This window comes from Mugil cephalus, chromosome 21, assembly GCF_022458985.1.
Source record: "Mugil cephalus isolate CIBA_MC_2020 chromosome 21, CIBA_Mcephalus_1.1, whole genome shotgun sequence".
NCBI lineage: Eukaryota > Metazoa > Chordata > Actinopteri > Mugiliformes > Mugilidae > Mugil > Mugil cephalus.
This window is the reverse complement of record NC_061790.1, coordinates 12,179,228-12,194,717: the sequence shown is the minus strand read 5'-3', so window position 1 is coordinate 12,194,717 and position 15,490 is coordinate 12,179,228. Positions and strand designations below refer to the sequence as shown.

The 15,490-nt window shown below is 45.2% G+C and overlaps 1 protein-coding gene across 2 annotated transcripts; it reads left to right on the top strand.

The window, feature by feature from the left end:
- The first annotated feature begins 2,369 nt into the window (after nt 1–2,369).
- Nucleotides 2,370–14,843, top strand: rnf217 (ring finger protein 217). Of its 2 annotated transcripts, XM_047573995.1 has the most exons (7): nt 2,372–3,524; nt 7,263–7,484; nt 8,137–8,301; nt 9,124–9,221; nt 9,293–9,396; nt 10,436–10,507; nt 11,074–14,843. In XM_047573995.1, the coding sequence occupies exons 1-7, from the start codon at nt 2,553–2,555 to the stop codon at nt 11,154–11,156; spliced, it is 1,716 nt and encodes a 571-aa protein (XP_047429951.1). In that variant the 5' UTR covers nt 2,372–2,552; the 3' UTR covers nt 11,157–14,843. The 2 variants fall into 2 exon arrangements, with proteins under 2 accessions (XP_047429952.1, XP_047429951.1); XM_047573996.1 differs by lacking the exon at nt 10,436–10,507 and having other exon boundaries at nt 2,370–3,524.
- The last annotated feature ends 647 nt before the right edge of the window (nt 14,844–15,490 follow it).

The following is a 15,490-nucleotide window of genomic DNA, read 5'->3' as shown; positions in this document are numbered from 1 at the left end:
TCGCACTTGTTAAGGCCTTTCAACGTTGTTGGCATTCTCCGCTAAAACCAATTGGGCACAGCCAGGACAAGAAAACTAATTACCGCGTGGCTCGCGCCCCGCAGCATTAATGAGGAATTGTAACAGAGCTAACAACCCATTTTACAGGCGCCCCAGTTCGGTTTATTTGAAAGTTGTGCCAACAGCGCTGAACTAAATATGTGTCGATTCAAATTGCTTTCATTTCTCTGTGTTCAGGTGTCACTTTCCGTGATGAAATGGGATGGGTGCTGGTTAAGGGCAGATTTGGTGGAGATAAGAACTGGGAGTGTGATGCAATGGAAAGCAACTTCCCTACAACAACTCCGTGCGCAGTAATGGCCTCGTATTTTGCTGGAGGAAGATGACGGGGCAATTTTACAATTCTGTGAAACACCCGTAACTTCCTGTTTGACCTGCAGTTCTAACCCAGCCGACACCATCAATGAGCTAAAAGACTGAAACAAAACAGGAGCCGCACATATCGACGCAAACCATCTAAATGGAATGAAACCCACCGCAGTCTTCACACTTGAAGCCAATGTAACAGTAGTTTTATCTTTTCATGAGGTTAAATGTGTTGTTTTACATTTTACTCGAGGGTTCCCTGGTGAACTTGGGGAAATAGTCAAATTTTTAAAAAAAAACAAAACCAAAACCAAAAAAGCATTAACTCAAGGTTACCGTCATCATTAGCTGAGAGTTTGTCCAGTTGTCATGGAGATGCCACGATGGACTTGGTGTTAGGTTATGCAGCGGTGAGTGAGCCATTTCCTTGACGACTGCGGCGACACTTTCTCATTGAATTGAATCAGAATGTGTCCAAACTTTTGACTGGCAGCGTATGTCTTTGAAAGCACCAGAAGACGTTAACCACGTGGACACCAACATAAAATCCTTTTTCATGCAGACTTTGTGACACAGAACATATTTAATAGTAGCCATTAAACTACAATAAATAGGCTCATAGTCTTCTGTGCGGCCCTGAGTTCATCTCCTCCATGATAACAAACTCTAATATATCTGGGTTAACCTACAAGGGCCTGGGACTGAAGCTGCTGGGTCCCTGTTTTTAATAGTTTAAAGACTTAATGCAATATAGACTCCTCGTAAAATATGGAAGGACACAGCAGAACAAACTCAGGGGTCTTCATTATGTCGCCAAAAACCACCTCAGGCCTTTATAGAAACGGATTTTTATGTATTTTTGTTTACTGTCAGACACGGCTCTGCATGCACTCCCATACAGTATATTTTCAGTCTGCCCTGGCTGGACTCCACCACCAGGCTTCCCATCAGCCTATCGCTGCTCTCCCTCGTGCTTGCGTCACGCAGGCTTGGCGTCAACCCTCAGCAGGCACAGTAGTATTATGCACAGATGGGTCACTTGGAAGAGATTCGGTAGTTCCCTCCTGGGCACTTATGCATGTATGACAGGGAGGGTAGATGTCGCATCAAGCTGGATCACACTGTTATTTATTTATGCTTTTTTTTTTTTCTTGCAAAAAAAAAATTCAGTGATTAAACATTGCATTTAGATTTATTTAGAAAAATAACTTGTATTGTTTTTAACGATCCTTTTTTAATGTCATGCCTACGCCATCTTCACTAGTGAACACAAATGCATATTAATAGAACTAAATCTTAGCCTCGTAGCTGATATAAGGTTCAGTTGAAACATTTCAAGAAAGGTGGGCATTCAGTTGTGGGATCCTTTTGCGAGGCTGTCAAACTGGATTTGATTTACCCATTAATGAGATGGTAACTTCAGCACAGATTTTAAATTGCGTCCCCGCCTCTCAGTGAGGTTTAGGAGCATGTGGTTTTCATTCAAACAATCCGAGAAGATCAAGGATCATTTCCAGGTCGAATCAGGGTCAAGTGAGGTAACCTCTGTTTGAAAGCTCCTTATTGTTGTTTAATGTGATAATGTGAATCAGCACTTATGTTCTTCTAATTGTGTACATACATATTTACAGTTGTTTACCACTTAAGGGCAAAAACCATATATAGTAAATTCATTAATCCTAAATTTCTCCATGAAAATCTAAAAAATGGAAACACTCTTGGGTTGAAATCTAGAATGAAGTTTTTCAATGAGGACCCTGTAAAGGGTTAAACACCAAAGTGTTTCTGTTATTTCGGTTGTCCAAATAATAGGAGCATAACCCACCTTAACCTTTATGTAAAAAATGCATTCGTTTTCATTCATATTAGTGTACCTAATGAACTGGCAACTGTGCGTACATACTGGTCTATAAACTGGATATTATTTTACACCGTTGATTGTGCAAAAGGTTAATATTTATAAGTGTTTTTAACAGACTTGTCGGGTTTGTACTGCCCTGGTTTCCATCCCCTCTCATCCGGTCTGTCCAGGCTGGGCCCCTCTCAGCCTATCACTGCCCTCCCTCACGATTACGTCAGGACCCGGAAGTAGCGAGCTGCCTGCTTTGTTTTGTTTTGTTTTTGTAGTAGGAGTTGAGAAGGAGACCGACTGGCAGAGGTCCGACCGGGAGAGGGCCGCGCACTAAATGGGGAGAGCTAAATCGGGGATGGAAGATGACGGACCGATAGCCGACGCCTGCAAAATGCCGAGTTTCATCGGCAGTTTCGAGGAGGGGAGGGTGAGGTTGTCCCGCAACCTGCCGACAGAAACTTCCTCCGCGGACGGTAAAGTTGAGCGGCCGCTCAGAGATTTGACCCGACGTGTCACCAGATCAAACTCCCGGCTGTCGCTCGACGGGGGCGAGAGGAGCGTCGGGGAGGAGAAGGATGCGGAGGGCAACAACAACAACAACTGCAACGGCGGAGGAAGAGCGAGGAGGAGGAGGGCGAGCGCTGTCGAGATTCTGAGGAGGAATTTCGGGGACTCGAAGCCTCCCTCTTTCCTCCTGAACACGAGCAGTCGGATGCAGTGCGGCGACGAGAATGAAGCCCGCGAAGGAGGCGACGTTAGCGACGTTACTAATGGCAGCGGAACTGAATGTGGCGAGTGTGAAAAGTCGGACGTGGAAACGGGCGAAGCCGACGCCGAAAACGAGCCCACCCCGAGCGAGTCGCCGACTCCCGGTGTTCGGGGAGTTGAACGTTTAACCGTGACGGATCGGTGCCATAGCGGGTGCGACGGAGACGGCAGCGCGGACTCTGTCGAGGACACTTTCGATGCCAAAGAGCACGTCTACAGCACCGTTTACTGCATCGCCAACGACAGCCACCGACAGGACGCTGAAATCACAGACCGCCACGATGGAGCGGGCGCAGCTGACGCAACGGACGCGGACTCCGAGACCGGACGGGAGGCCGGTGGGCCGGCGCCGTACACGCTGGACGACCTGGTGGACCCTTTCGCGGGCATGTCGCGCCGGTCGCACGCGGAGGAGGCCGATGCGGACACTGAGATACAGATTTGCTGGGTGTGCCTGGACGTTAAACCCATCGCCCCCCTGCCCTGCTGCAAGAACGCCGTGTGTGATGAGTGCCTGAAGCTCTACGTCAGCTCCCTGGTTGGTGGGAGGAAAAGTGGGGGGGGGGCAAGGGAGGGATGGAGGGGTGAAGGCACTGTATAGTGCAGCAGCAGCTGGGTGCTTCAGTGATAATCATGGGCCGGTCCTAGAACCAGTCACTGCTGGCTCAGCTCAGCCGGTTCAAGTGTCACTGAGCAGCAGAAGCAGCAGCAACAAAATCCATATGTGCTATATTTAGCAAACCCCACCAGAGGCACGTTTCAAATACTTCAGATCCAGATCAAAAGATCAAGGGTATCCAATGTTAAGTAACTACTGAGACAAAGTTTCATTATAACCAGAAAAAAAAAGTTTCCTAGTGGATCTGAGTCATGCTGACACATGTGTCACTAAATTGGGATGTGGCAGGAATAGTTTTCAAAATAGCCGAGCGAGCTGTGTGGCTTCTCCCTCTTTTTTTTTTTTTTTTCTTTCTGTTTATGTTTTTCTAGTCGCAATCCGGTCTCCTTCGTCTGGTTCGTCTCCTTCATTTCCCCCAAATACCCTTTCGTTAATGCCAGAAAATGTGCCTGAGCATCCCAGCAATGTGTTTTATATAAACACGGAGGAGGGAGCCGCATCTAAGTAATGCAATTATTGAAGCTAAAGTAGAGACAACAGGGACGCAATATGTCTTGTGCCTACAATGAATTCTAGGTAAATTAGTTTATTGCGCCCTGTTTTTCTGTCATAGATAGTTGAAAATCTAGAAAAAAGAAACAAAAAGTAGTGTGTCGTTAAAGGTTTGTTATTTTGATTATTTAACCGTAAACAAACAGGAAATGAATATTTGGTAGATGAACATTTACTTCCAGTTATCTTCAGTATACAACAGCTGTTATGTCAATACAGACTCTACAAGCTAAAACGATTCAGGATGGATTTTTGTTTTTTTTATCTTAAGTGCCTTGTTCAAGAGATAGCACCAGTCAGCAATGTCTATTTCATAATCCTGCTTTTAAAAAAACATGCTGCAAGCTGCAGAGTAGTTGCACTCTTTGCCACTGTTGTGAGGATATCTTCTCTAATCTGTTTAGATGAAACAGTCTTTGTCATTCAGACTACTTTTTATCAGCGCTTTGACAATAAGGCGTGACTGATACGAACGTTAAGACAAGCGCACTGGTAAAGTGAACCTTTTCCATTAATGCAGTGGAAAACTCATTTTAACGTTCGCGTTTGGTTCACGGTGACATTATGTCAGAGAGGATAGATGGTCAGTGACTGGCACATGGGCATCAGTGGCAGGTCGGTGAGATGGATGCTGCAGGAAGGTGGACGGGACAGGTTTAGTAATCGGATTAAATCACAATTTACCTGTTGTTTGCCATCGTTTCCAATTCACGGCGGTGTTATCGGGCTTAATTTAACAATCGAAATAGAGACGCTTGCTTAAAATCATACTTATTTTTTTACCGTAAAATGATGCGTTCAGACGTAATTACAAAAATACTTAACACATACTGTCATTTTTAATTTACTTAAGTTTCAAATGTATTCTATGAATGGATTATTCATTTAGACTCGATTCAGTTTTAGCCACCTACTGAGCCTTACATCTAGTTTCAGTTTCCCCAGTCATGTTACAGCTTTGCATAACTCTAAATCCAGTATTTTTAAGGAACTATTTAACTAGTCGTTACTGAGAGTTGATTATTTAGACCAGCTGTCCAGTACTTTATGTCTGAGAAGAATGTAATAATGAAGTGGTGTGTGTCCCAAAAGAAAGCTAAAAGAAATCACCACAAGTGGTTTATTCAGAGTTGTAAGCACCACCTTTGTCTTTGTGGGTCACTCCATTTGGCCGTTAATGGATCAGTTATTATTAAGGAAGCAACTTACCCTCTGTTGGCCTCCTGATTGGTCTACTGACCGTCACCTTAAGACAAGTCCCAACTTCCTACGTGCTAGGTTTAACAAACAAGAGTAGTGTGGGGATCCACCCCTATTTAAAACCTAGAGTCTAGACAAACATGGGGGTTGGAATAATTCTTTTTTTATTTTGTACAGTTATTTCCTCCTCTATATCCACACTTTTCAGCTGTAGATTTTTCATGTTTTTTTTCCCCGAAGAATCACAACGATCAATTCCAGGTTTTCTGAGTTTTTCTATGAGAGTGTGCCTTCGCGTTGCTGTTGCTGTTCAACCTAGCAACAGGAACATGTGTCAGCAGACCAATCAGAAGGCCGACGCAATTGTGGATAAAAAAAAAAGAGGACACCACCATGAACTATATCTTTTAATTTCAGCTGAGTTTGCGCTCTAGGAAACCAAAACTCTCAACCAGTCATTTAGAACTGACGTGATCCAGTAGTCGCCTCTGATTTATCTGTGTTTCTAAACGTCCAGTGCCTCGTGTTAGTTCGTCGTTCGTGTTATCAGCTCTCACTTGCGACGCAGGCATAATAATGGCCTGAGGCGGATGAACAGTTTATTGCCTATGTTATATAAATCATGCAAAAACAGGCTTCGCTGTAGGTGCAGCCACCATCTGGTCACTGTAAACTCCGTTGTCATCAATCACCATTTATGGCTTTGTGGTGTCTTGTGTTTTATCTGATAAGAACGAAAACACAGAACCAAGTCACATTTTGTCACAGTTTTTTTTTTTTTTAATTAAACAGGCCACGCGCGCACGGTAGCACGTCCATGTGAGAGACAACCTGTCCAACCGGTCTGGCGGTGGTCATCGCGGCGCCGGTGTTGTGGCAACAATAACAGCAGAGCTCTCATGCCTGCAGAGGATATGCTTTCACAATCATGTAATAGGCTTTTAGTTTGTGCGCACGTGCTTGAGGGGATATTGGGTGTGACACCGTCGGAGGCCGGCCCCATTGTTTTTTTCCCCTTTCTGCCCGCTGTCATTTCACGCACACATGCTGACTGCACGCCTCATCGTGTGTCAGTACGACCGGTCTCGGGGGCTTTGGAGGGCTTCAAGTGTGGGGAGGCAGAAAGAAAATAATATGAAATGAGGAAAAGGAGGAGAAGATGCCTAGGGCCTGGGAGGAAGCGAAGACAAAAGTGAGCCAGGTGGTAAAAAGGAAATAGGAGAATAAGAGGTTAGGTTCTCAGTGGATCATACAGTCTCACACACGTAGGTGCACAGTTGAAAACCTGTGAATTTCAATATGACGTCACTGCACCAAATCATGAGTTATGACATTCAGCATTTATTTAAAACAACTGAGAGAGCTGATGTGATTCAGTTTGTGGTTTAGTATCTGTGGTTCTTGCAGACGTGTGTTTTCTGAAGTCTCTGTGAACGCACGCACACTATTATTAATATCGGAGTGCGTTTGTTTTCACCAGTGTACCTAATAAAGTGACAAAGGGGTGTGAGCTGTAGGATTTGATGAGATCTGAACACACACTGGACCCAGGAGTGATCTTGGAAACCTTTTTTGTTCACTAGTATTATTAACTTGAATGCTAGCTACAGTCAAGCAGGTTCTAAAATATAATGTACAATAAAGTGAGAGGGTTTTTTTTCATTTAGTTTTACTATTCAATATTTATTTTGCCTCCTTTGTTTAAGCAGGCTTGTTTGGCTTGGCTTCAGACACCTTTGAGAGAAGTCTTAATTCATGTCTCTGACGTTAAGGTGTGTTAGCGTTACCTCCTTTGGCAGCAGGCGGAGGCTCAGCAGACGTTTTATTCAAATATCCGGCAAAACAAACCCCAAAAACAACCTGTGTGTCTCCTGTGTGTGTGTGTGTGTGTGTGATGTGTCCCAGGTGCGAGTGGCTAAGCTTCAAATCCGGTGTCCGATCCCGGAGTGCACCGGGAACCTGGAGGAGGGACTGGTGATTTCTCACCTGGCCACCGAGGAGGTGGCAAAATACCGTTACTTCCTGGAGCTGAGCCAGCTGGATTCGAGCACCAAGCCGTGCCCCCAGTGCAGCCACTTCACGTCTCTGAAGACGCACAACCCCAACCGCTCCGAGCACAAGTACAAGGTGTGTAAAAAAGTGGCAGCCTGGTGGGAGATCCTCAAACAACCAGTGTGTGCGGCAGCGTAGAAAACAGAGATGGGACAAAGTGTCTTCAATTCAGTTTAAATCAGTCTGATCTGTGGCTCTAACTTAATTGTTAGACTCTAATCATGATTCAGGGTGTAAGAGTTTGGCACAAAGTGATTCTACTCGCTACTCTGACCACATCAATTCCAGTTTCACTAATCTTTTCAACCCCACCACATAGATTAAATGTTCCTTCTGAGGTGGATACATGAGGCACTTTTTATTCTTATTATAAGTGGAATAATAGTCTTGGCTGCAAAGCCAAGAGTCAAGTCAATACAAAGCAACATCCCCCGGCCTGAAATCTACCCTGATCATCACTTTTCCCCTGTCTTTCCTTGTGTCTACTGGCAAACTATGAAATTAGGTGATACAATCCCTCAAAATACACATAAAACCCCTCAAACGTCCTGTTACTAAGCTGAATGAACCCTACAAGTACTTTTTAGATATGCCTTGACCTGGATGACTGACTGCGCTCACAGACGTGCCTCTGACACACGTTTTCTCACCGTTTCAGACATTAGCACCGGCCCGTTGTTCGAGATTAATCGTGCTCATTTGTTGTCATTTGTCGTCCCTCCTTTAGATTCAATGTAGCAACTGCCAGTTTGTGTGGTGCTTTAAATGCCACGCTCCCTGGCACAACGGGCTGAAGTGCCGCGACTACCGGAAAGGGGACAAGCTGCTACGAAGCTGGGCGAGTGTCATCGAACACGGCCAAAGAAACGCCCAGAAATGTCCTCAGTGCAAGGTAAGAGCTGGCCGAGGATGCAAGCTTTTGTGCTGCTCCTGTTTTTTTTTTTGTTTGTCTTTGCAGAGGAATGCTGGATGTGGCCACGGTGTGCGCGGTTACGCGCCTAAAAATGGAAAGGGAGTTAACGCGTGGTGGGCGGAATCAGACGAGCGCATCAGTGAAGGTTAAGAAGCGCCATAGCGGGGATAGGTGATGGATGAAGAGCTGGAGGGAAACGGGGCGGATGCACAACAACAGTGCATAGGCGGCGAATGTATTGAGAAAAAAAAAAAAACGAGGGCCGCGTCCCTGGTAGACTCGCTGGCAGCATCTCTCTGATAAAGCAGAGCGCCCCAGACAGCCGACACAATATCTAATTTGACTGTCAGATGACGAAAGGAAGGCATAAATTAAGCTAATTACCGGTATATGGTAAGCGTTTGCTCACAGCAGCGAAGCGCTTTCCGTCTGTGCTTGGCGCACAGCTGCTCCATGTCTGTGTGTTTCTGCTCTGGAAGCAGAGCGAGAGGATTGTGTTTGACTGTGAGGCCAACAAATTGGTGTCATGCTGTGTTTGCCTGGAAAAGAGGCTGAGAGTGGCTGAACCTAATGCCCAGTTTATAGGGACGCCGCTCCAATAGTGAGGTCATCGCATGTCACGGCTGCTCCACGCTGAACCGGATCCTTCCGGTTTTCTGCCGGTACTGTACTGTGTGAAAAACGCTGGGGAAAGTTGACCTCCTTTATAATAAACTCAGCTGACTCGACTCAACATATGCTCTGCGGCGGCCGATCAGACGACTCACTGTTTGCCTCCGTCTTCCCATTTCTCGTCCTCAGATCCACATCCAGCGCACGGAGGGCTGCGACCACATGACCTGCACGCAGTGCAACACTAACTTCTGCTACCGCTGCGGGGAGCGCTACAGACACCTCAGGTTAGAGTCCTCCTGTTGCGCCACTCCCGGTCTGTTCTTCTTTCTGATTTCAAATCTGATTTGGTTGACAGATTTTTCGGCGACCACACGTCCAACCTCAGCGTGTTTGGCTGCAAGTACCGCTATCTCCCTGAGAAACCTCATCTGAGGCGCCTGATTAGAGGGTCTGTCTGCGGTGAGTCTGTGTGTCTGGGAGGGAGATATCCCTGCACGGCTCAAGTATAACATTATGACCACCTTCCTGATGTTGTGTAGGTTTCCTGTGTCGGGTTATAGGGTTAATGTTGGCGTCATTGCTACAGGGTGGGGGTGCCTGGTCTGGTCTAAACGCCAGGTCCAAAGGTTTCCCAGCAGAACATTGAATTATCACAAGATGGTCAATGTTATTTACTTTTCCTATCACTGGTCATAAAGTTACGTCCGATTGGTATGTGCACCTTATATTTTTTTCCCCCCAATCTGCGTGTTGCTACATGTATTTTTGTGAAGGGTCAAATTCGGTTCAGCAGACTCTCTTCCCATTTTCTCACAACCAGCCTTGTTCACTACGATCCCGCCCCCCGTGACTCAGACTGAGCCCGGAGAGACCACTTAGCACTCAGCTGGGGATTATAATTGTGCATCAGAGTGAGAAATAGTGATATGAATACCAGCGGAACAGTCTTTAATCTCCGAGAGTCCACGCTGGAGGCAGCAGCTGTGTGAGGTTGAGCTACACTGCTAGGAAATCTAAAAAAAACAAAACAAAAAAAAAGGCTGCATATAGTGCCTTGCTTAATGTTTTCTTACTGTTGCTACTGTTGAACCCAAAGACGTTTGTCTTAACTGACTGGAATTTACCGCTTAATAGGAAGAGCATCGAACACATCGAGCTTAATAATGAAACATGATCAGAATGAGTCTCTTTTTCTAGTATGTTGGCTCCAAGCAGTTGAGGAAAAAGAACCAAGTTTGCAATTATCAGATACTAGCAAACCTCCGAGTTGAACTCCAAGTTTGTCTCCGCTCTCCGTGACACCCACAGCTAGTTGTATCAGCATGACACCTGCAAACCGGGAGCTAATTTGTCTTTTAACAGGCGCGCGTTTCCTGCTCTCCTACGGTACACTGTTAGCGGCGAAGATTTAGCATTTGGTAACTGCAGTGACTCGCACGTTGCAATTATGAACTGTTGAGCAAACGTCTTCCTCTCTGCGTTTTCTCTCTCTCTGCAGCCACTAAGGTGCTGATTGCTCCGGTGGTCATCCTGCTGGTCGTGGTGCTCGGAGCTCTCGCCCTGGTGATAGGTAAACGCAGTTACGCACACGGACACTCGGGCTCATTAATCAGGGTGAAGCTCCGGAGGGAGGCGACCGGCGGCAACACAGCAGTTACAGTGTTTTCTTCCTCATGTCAGAGCAGCAGATACCAAAAGCCGTAGTTCCAAATGATCACTCTCTGCCTGACTGATGCTGGATTCCTGGAAGTGCATTTACATCCAGATGGAGACTCTCAGAAGAGTTTTTTTTTTTTTCTTTCCTGGCTGTGCTGTGAACTGCCGGTGCCTCATCTGAACTGTAATTAGTGTTAATCCCTTTCCCGTGTCTGTATGTCTGACAGATGATCTGCTGCAGACTAATACGCCGTGATGGCAGATTCATATTTACTTTCACTTGTTAATGGAATCAGTGTTGTGCTGCTGTCGCCCTCCAACCCTTCCCCCCAGCTCAATTAATTTTACACTTGTCAAACCTGCTAACGTCGTGCTGCAACACCAGAATAATTAAATCCACATAGTAATGACTCTACAGAAATTGTCATGTGTAGTAGTTCGAGAGTTTTTTACTTCCGTCTTTCTCCTCCTCGCCCGTAGGGTTGGTCGTTTTCCCGGTCTACTACGTGTGCAAGAGGAGGAGGAAGAAGCAGCACACGCGAGGCTCCGTTCGATGGATCTGAAACCCGCCCCGCTCTGCATCCAGACTCGAAGAAGACGACGACGCCCACATCTCCTCAGGGACGGACACGACGCCCCGAGTCATCGCGGAACTCTTAAGGATCGACGCTGGCGGTCAGCGGGGATCCCTCAGGTGGATGAAGTGTAGAAACATAAAGCGAGGCCTGGGTGAACGCACGCTGTCACGTCCAGGTTATTTATATCACATGGGAGAACCCGCGCGACGCGGATGCTTTATCGGGACGCTGGATATTTAAGCAGGGAAAGAATACGGTCCTATAAACTGAATGCTGAAGCAACGGCTCGTCACGCGGCGGAGCTGAATTTCAAAGCAAGCAAAAGACTTTCTGAGTGGCAAACGCTCACCGTGGACATTTTGCAGGACGTTTAACCGGTGCAGATTTGCTTTTTTTTCGCCCCCACCCCACTACTTTGACACAACAGGTCACCGACAGATGCAGTTTACACCCGCACTTGTGAGAATATGTTAAAAGAACTGGCTACTAGCACTAGTTAGCGCCGCTTAGCAGGTTGTTGCTGCAGGAAGAGTGTTGGCAGCACAGGTGAAAAACGGTATGAGGAAACGTCGTCCTCCGTATTTGCAAATGTTCGTTTCGCACTTGGCAAAGAACAGGTGAGAGGCTGAAGCCAAAGGGCTGATACTATTCTCAGCTGACCCAAAAACAAAAAACACACAACACAGACTCTGTCTGATCTCTTGGAAGGTTTGATGTTGACACCTGGTTTTACACACCACACACGGCCTCAGCCCTTTCATCCCTTCTTTCTCTGCGCCAGCGGCGGCTCTCAGACTCTTCCCTGCATGGCCACACGCCGCATGCCAATATCTGCATCATCAAAATCAAACTGCGGTGCCAAAACAAAACGCTGAATGCGGCGGGACAGATAGCTGACCCAGTCCCTTTGCCATTTTTTTTTTAGTTGTTGTTCTTTGAGGGGGTGGACTTTTTCCAGAGGTGGAAAGTGCACAAGAAGTGGATCCAGATCGCTGTGCACTGAATAGGTTGGACCATTGTCCACAGTTTGGTTGACTGAGTGGTGGTTTTTAACGCACACGCCGCCCCACTTAATTTGTTCACCCTGGCACACGCTGTGAGAAAGGACACACATGGACTGCAGCCAGGAGACAGGAGATTTTCAAGAGCTTTAAAGGTAACAACCTGGCAGCAGCCAGCTGGCTGTCCTTCACTTATCCTCCTAACATCCCCGCTTGCATTCTTTCAATTTGTGTCGCCGCTTCCTTGATTGTTCCTTAACTACTTTTGCCCACCCTGCCCTCTTGAGGCGCGACCGGGCTCGGCTGTGAGCGGAGGTGGAGAGAGAGCGTTGATCACACCTAAAGTAGCGGCTGCCGTTCTGGCGGAGCGGGGAAAACAGAAACTGCCTTTGAGCTTCTGATATGCAAAAATAACTCAAAGCTGCCCGTGGCGCATGCTGCAAGGTCAAGTGCGAGAGGTTTCCCAATCTGTCGCAGAATTCGCCTGCGCTTATCCCGCTGTTTAGAGGAGCGATCTGGGTTTCGCTTTAGCGCTCCCTTGTGAAAGGTTTAGAGGGAGCTTTTGAGAGATGGATAAGCACAGTCTGTCCGCAGGTTGTAGATGAATGCAGCACAGCGATAAAATGTTTGGAATGAAACGGAGATGAGAAGTTTGGGGGTAATGTCTCCACTAGACACAGACACCCACAGTGGAGACAGGACCAGTTCGGCTGCTTTGTATCGGTGCATCTCGAAAACTGCAGGGGCCACCAGCGGAATGAGCGTTGCAGCACGTTTCATCATCTCCACGAGAGCAACGAAGGAAATCTGGAGCTCATGTTCATGCATGTCGGACATTCTGCTGCTCTTTATCCCAGGGATCTGAAACCGTTTTCTGCTCCCAGGGAGTTAATAAATACCGACACAGAAAGCATCTCGCACCGGGCTGATTTCAACAGTCCTAAGAGGTCCAGACTCTGGGTTTGAGTCCACTCTCAGGGAGTTTTCTGTTCACTGTACCCAGAGCCCCTCCGCCTGTGTGAACTGTGCCACAGCAGAGTCGAAATGCTCTCTGATAGGTTTGACTGCGGTTACCAAGCAACCGGGTTTAATTCCAGGAAGTGAAAACCCCGTTGTGTCAAAAGAGATCAAAATGTTTGCCAACGCCGCCTGTGTCTGGCTCAGCTGTGTTGTGAGCGCTGCACTGGAGTTAGAAGTTCAATCTGGGACAAATGTTTGTTTTAGTAGGTCAGCACTGGGAAACTGAACGCGCGAGTAACGGGCCCAGTAACATTCAGACGATCCGCTCCGCTAAGAATGCACACGTTTAGTTCCTTGCATTTTGTTCGTGACATGTGACTGACAGTCGTGTATGTACCATATTTGATGCACATTTCATCTTAAATTCTCCACAGAAATACTTAAAGTACTTTTTTTTTTTTTTTTTTTTTACCTAAACCATTGCAATCTATGTCTGTGCACTTTATCAACACTGAAACATTGATTCAGCTGGTTAGCTGCTTGCCAGAAAATGAGCAGTTGGAAACTTTGACAACTGACGTATCAAGAAAACGTTTTCTGCCATGGTTTACAGTCAGATATTACAACCAATGAATTAGTGATCATATACCTGTAAACTCAAGTAAATCAGGTTCTGTTAGCGGATAGTACCTGACTAAACAACAACAACAAAAAAAACTTTTCTAAATGTACAATCATTCCCACTGATGCAATTTTTTTTCTTTTAATTTGCTATAGCAATCCGCTGTTTGGGGAAAGCTTTACAATTAACCAAAATTGACTTGCTTTAGTAACACGAGAAGTCCAGTGTTTCTTTTTGTACTCTGGGATGAATTGGCTGCATGATGCCCCGGCTTTTTTTTTTCTTTTTTTCTTTTTTTCTTTCCGTTAAATATTGAAATCACAGTGAAAACAGCCTAAACATGAATGGTGCCTTTACACCAACCTTTGGTTCAGGGCCCCTGCAAAGACAATAAATTAAGGTGTAGTCTGCCACACTTTAGATCTTAGATAACCTAAGAAAACTATTAAAATATTGTAATAGGGCTCATAGAGTTAAATATAATTGTATGGGACTACTGTTGAATATGTCTATGGATTTACTGTCCCAACACAAAGAAGAATATGCAGTCAATTCAGGTCTTAACATTGTACGTTTTTGTGCTAAAACTGTTTTATAGATTGAAGCTTCTGAAGTAACTCAACCCAGGGTGTCCGCTGCTTCCCAAATACTCTTGTACTTTTGCACAAGTTGAACTGTCACTTTATTTTGGCTCACGCGCTTCGGACCGAGCCCCGCTTCATCATTTACAGACAAATTTAATGTCTGCTTACATTACAGGTTGTTTCAACTCAGGAGATGTGAATATACTGACGATGCAGTACACTACGTATTATCAGCGACATCAAGATGAGTTTCCCCTATCTGCTGTGCAAACTTGTTGCAAGTGCAACAAGTTTGTGTGTATACACTGCTTTGTTTGCGTTTCCAGTCAAAGAAATGTCAAAGTGACTTTATTAATATTCTCCTTGTTTGCACCCAGAATCCATTCTTCCACCCGCTGCCATTGTCAGAAATATCTGCTGATATGCTTATTGCTCACTTAGTCAGGCACAAACACTGTTTTCACCTGAGGATTTGATGGAGAATAAACAGACTCAAATGCCAAAATGTTTTGACTGGTTTATTTGATGTTAAAATACCACACCAGTAGCCTTTCTCTTATGAATAGGTTATGAGAATAGTTTCCTGTGTTAGACATGCAATGCTTTTTGATGTACCAGCAACCTTTAATGCATCTTTATATATTCATGCAGGACGCATGCTCGCTGGTGTTCAGATCAGCCTGCTACAGCAGCACTGACCTCTCTCTGCTCCTGTTTTAACTGCACTTTTACTGTATGTCAGTAGGGGTCATAAGAGCATCACAGTAGACAAAGCGCCCATGCATAAACTTCATTTTTATTTATTTATTTATTTTGTATAAACAATGGTACAGGCTAATGAATGTAAAATAATTTAACATTTATACTACCTAACTTTTAAATTACAAATAAAATAACATTCTGGCAGATAAATGTTATATTATTATTTAGAATTTCATCTTATTAAAATAGTAGCAGCAGTTATGGAAGTTGTTCAGTGGAAGACACAACTATAACAATTTCTATATATATAAATATTTATTTTCATTCTTCGAATGGAATGGTTATATTTTTGTAGTTTATTTGTGTTATAATGTCAATTATTTTTATAATTATTTTAGAAAAATTTTAAGTTAAAAAAGAACTTCCTCCGTCGACATTTCTGTCTATTAT

Excerpts from the sequence above, each read along its gene's own strand:
- rnf217 (XM_047573995.1), top strand. The coding sequence starts at position 2,553 with ATGGGGAGAGCTAAATCGGGGATGGAAGATGACGGACCGATAGCCGAC. Across the intron at positions 9,222-9,292 it reads GAGCGCTACAGACACCTCAG|ATTTTTCGGCGACCACACGT; the intron begins GTTAGAGTCCTC and ends TTTGGTTGACAG. Across the intron at positions 9,397-10,435 it reads GATTAGAGGGTCTGTCTGCG|CCACTAAGGTGCTGATTGCT; the intron begins GTGAGTCTGTGT and ends CTCTCTCTGCAG.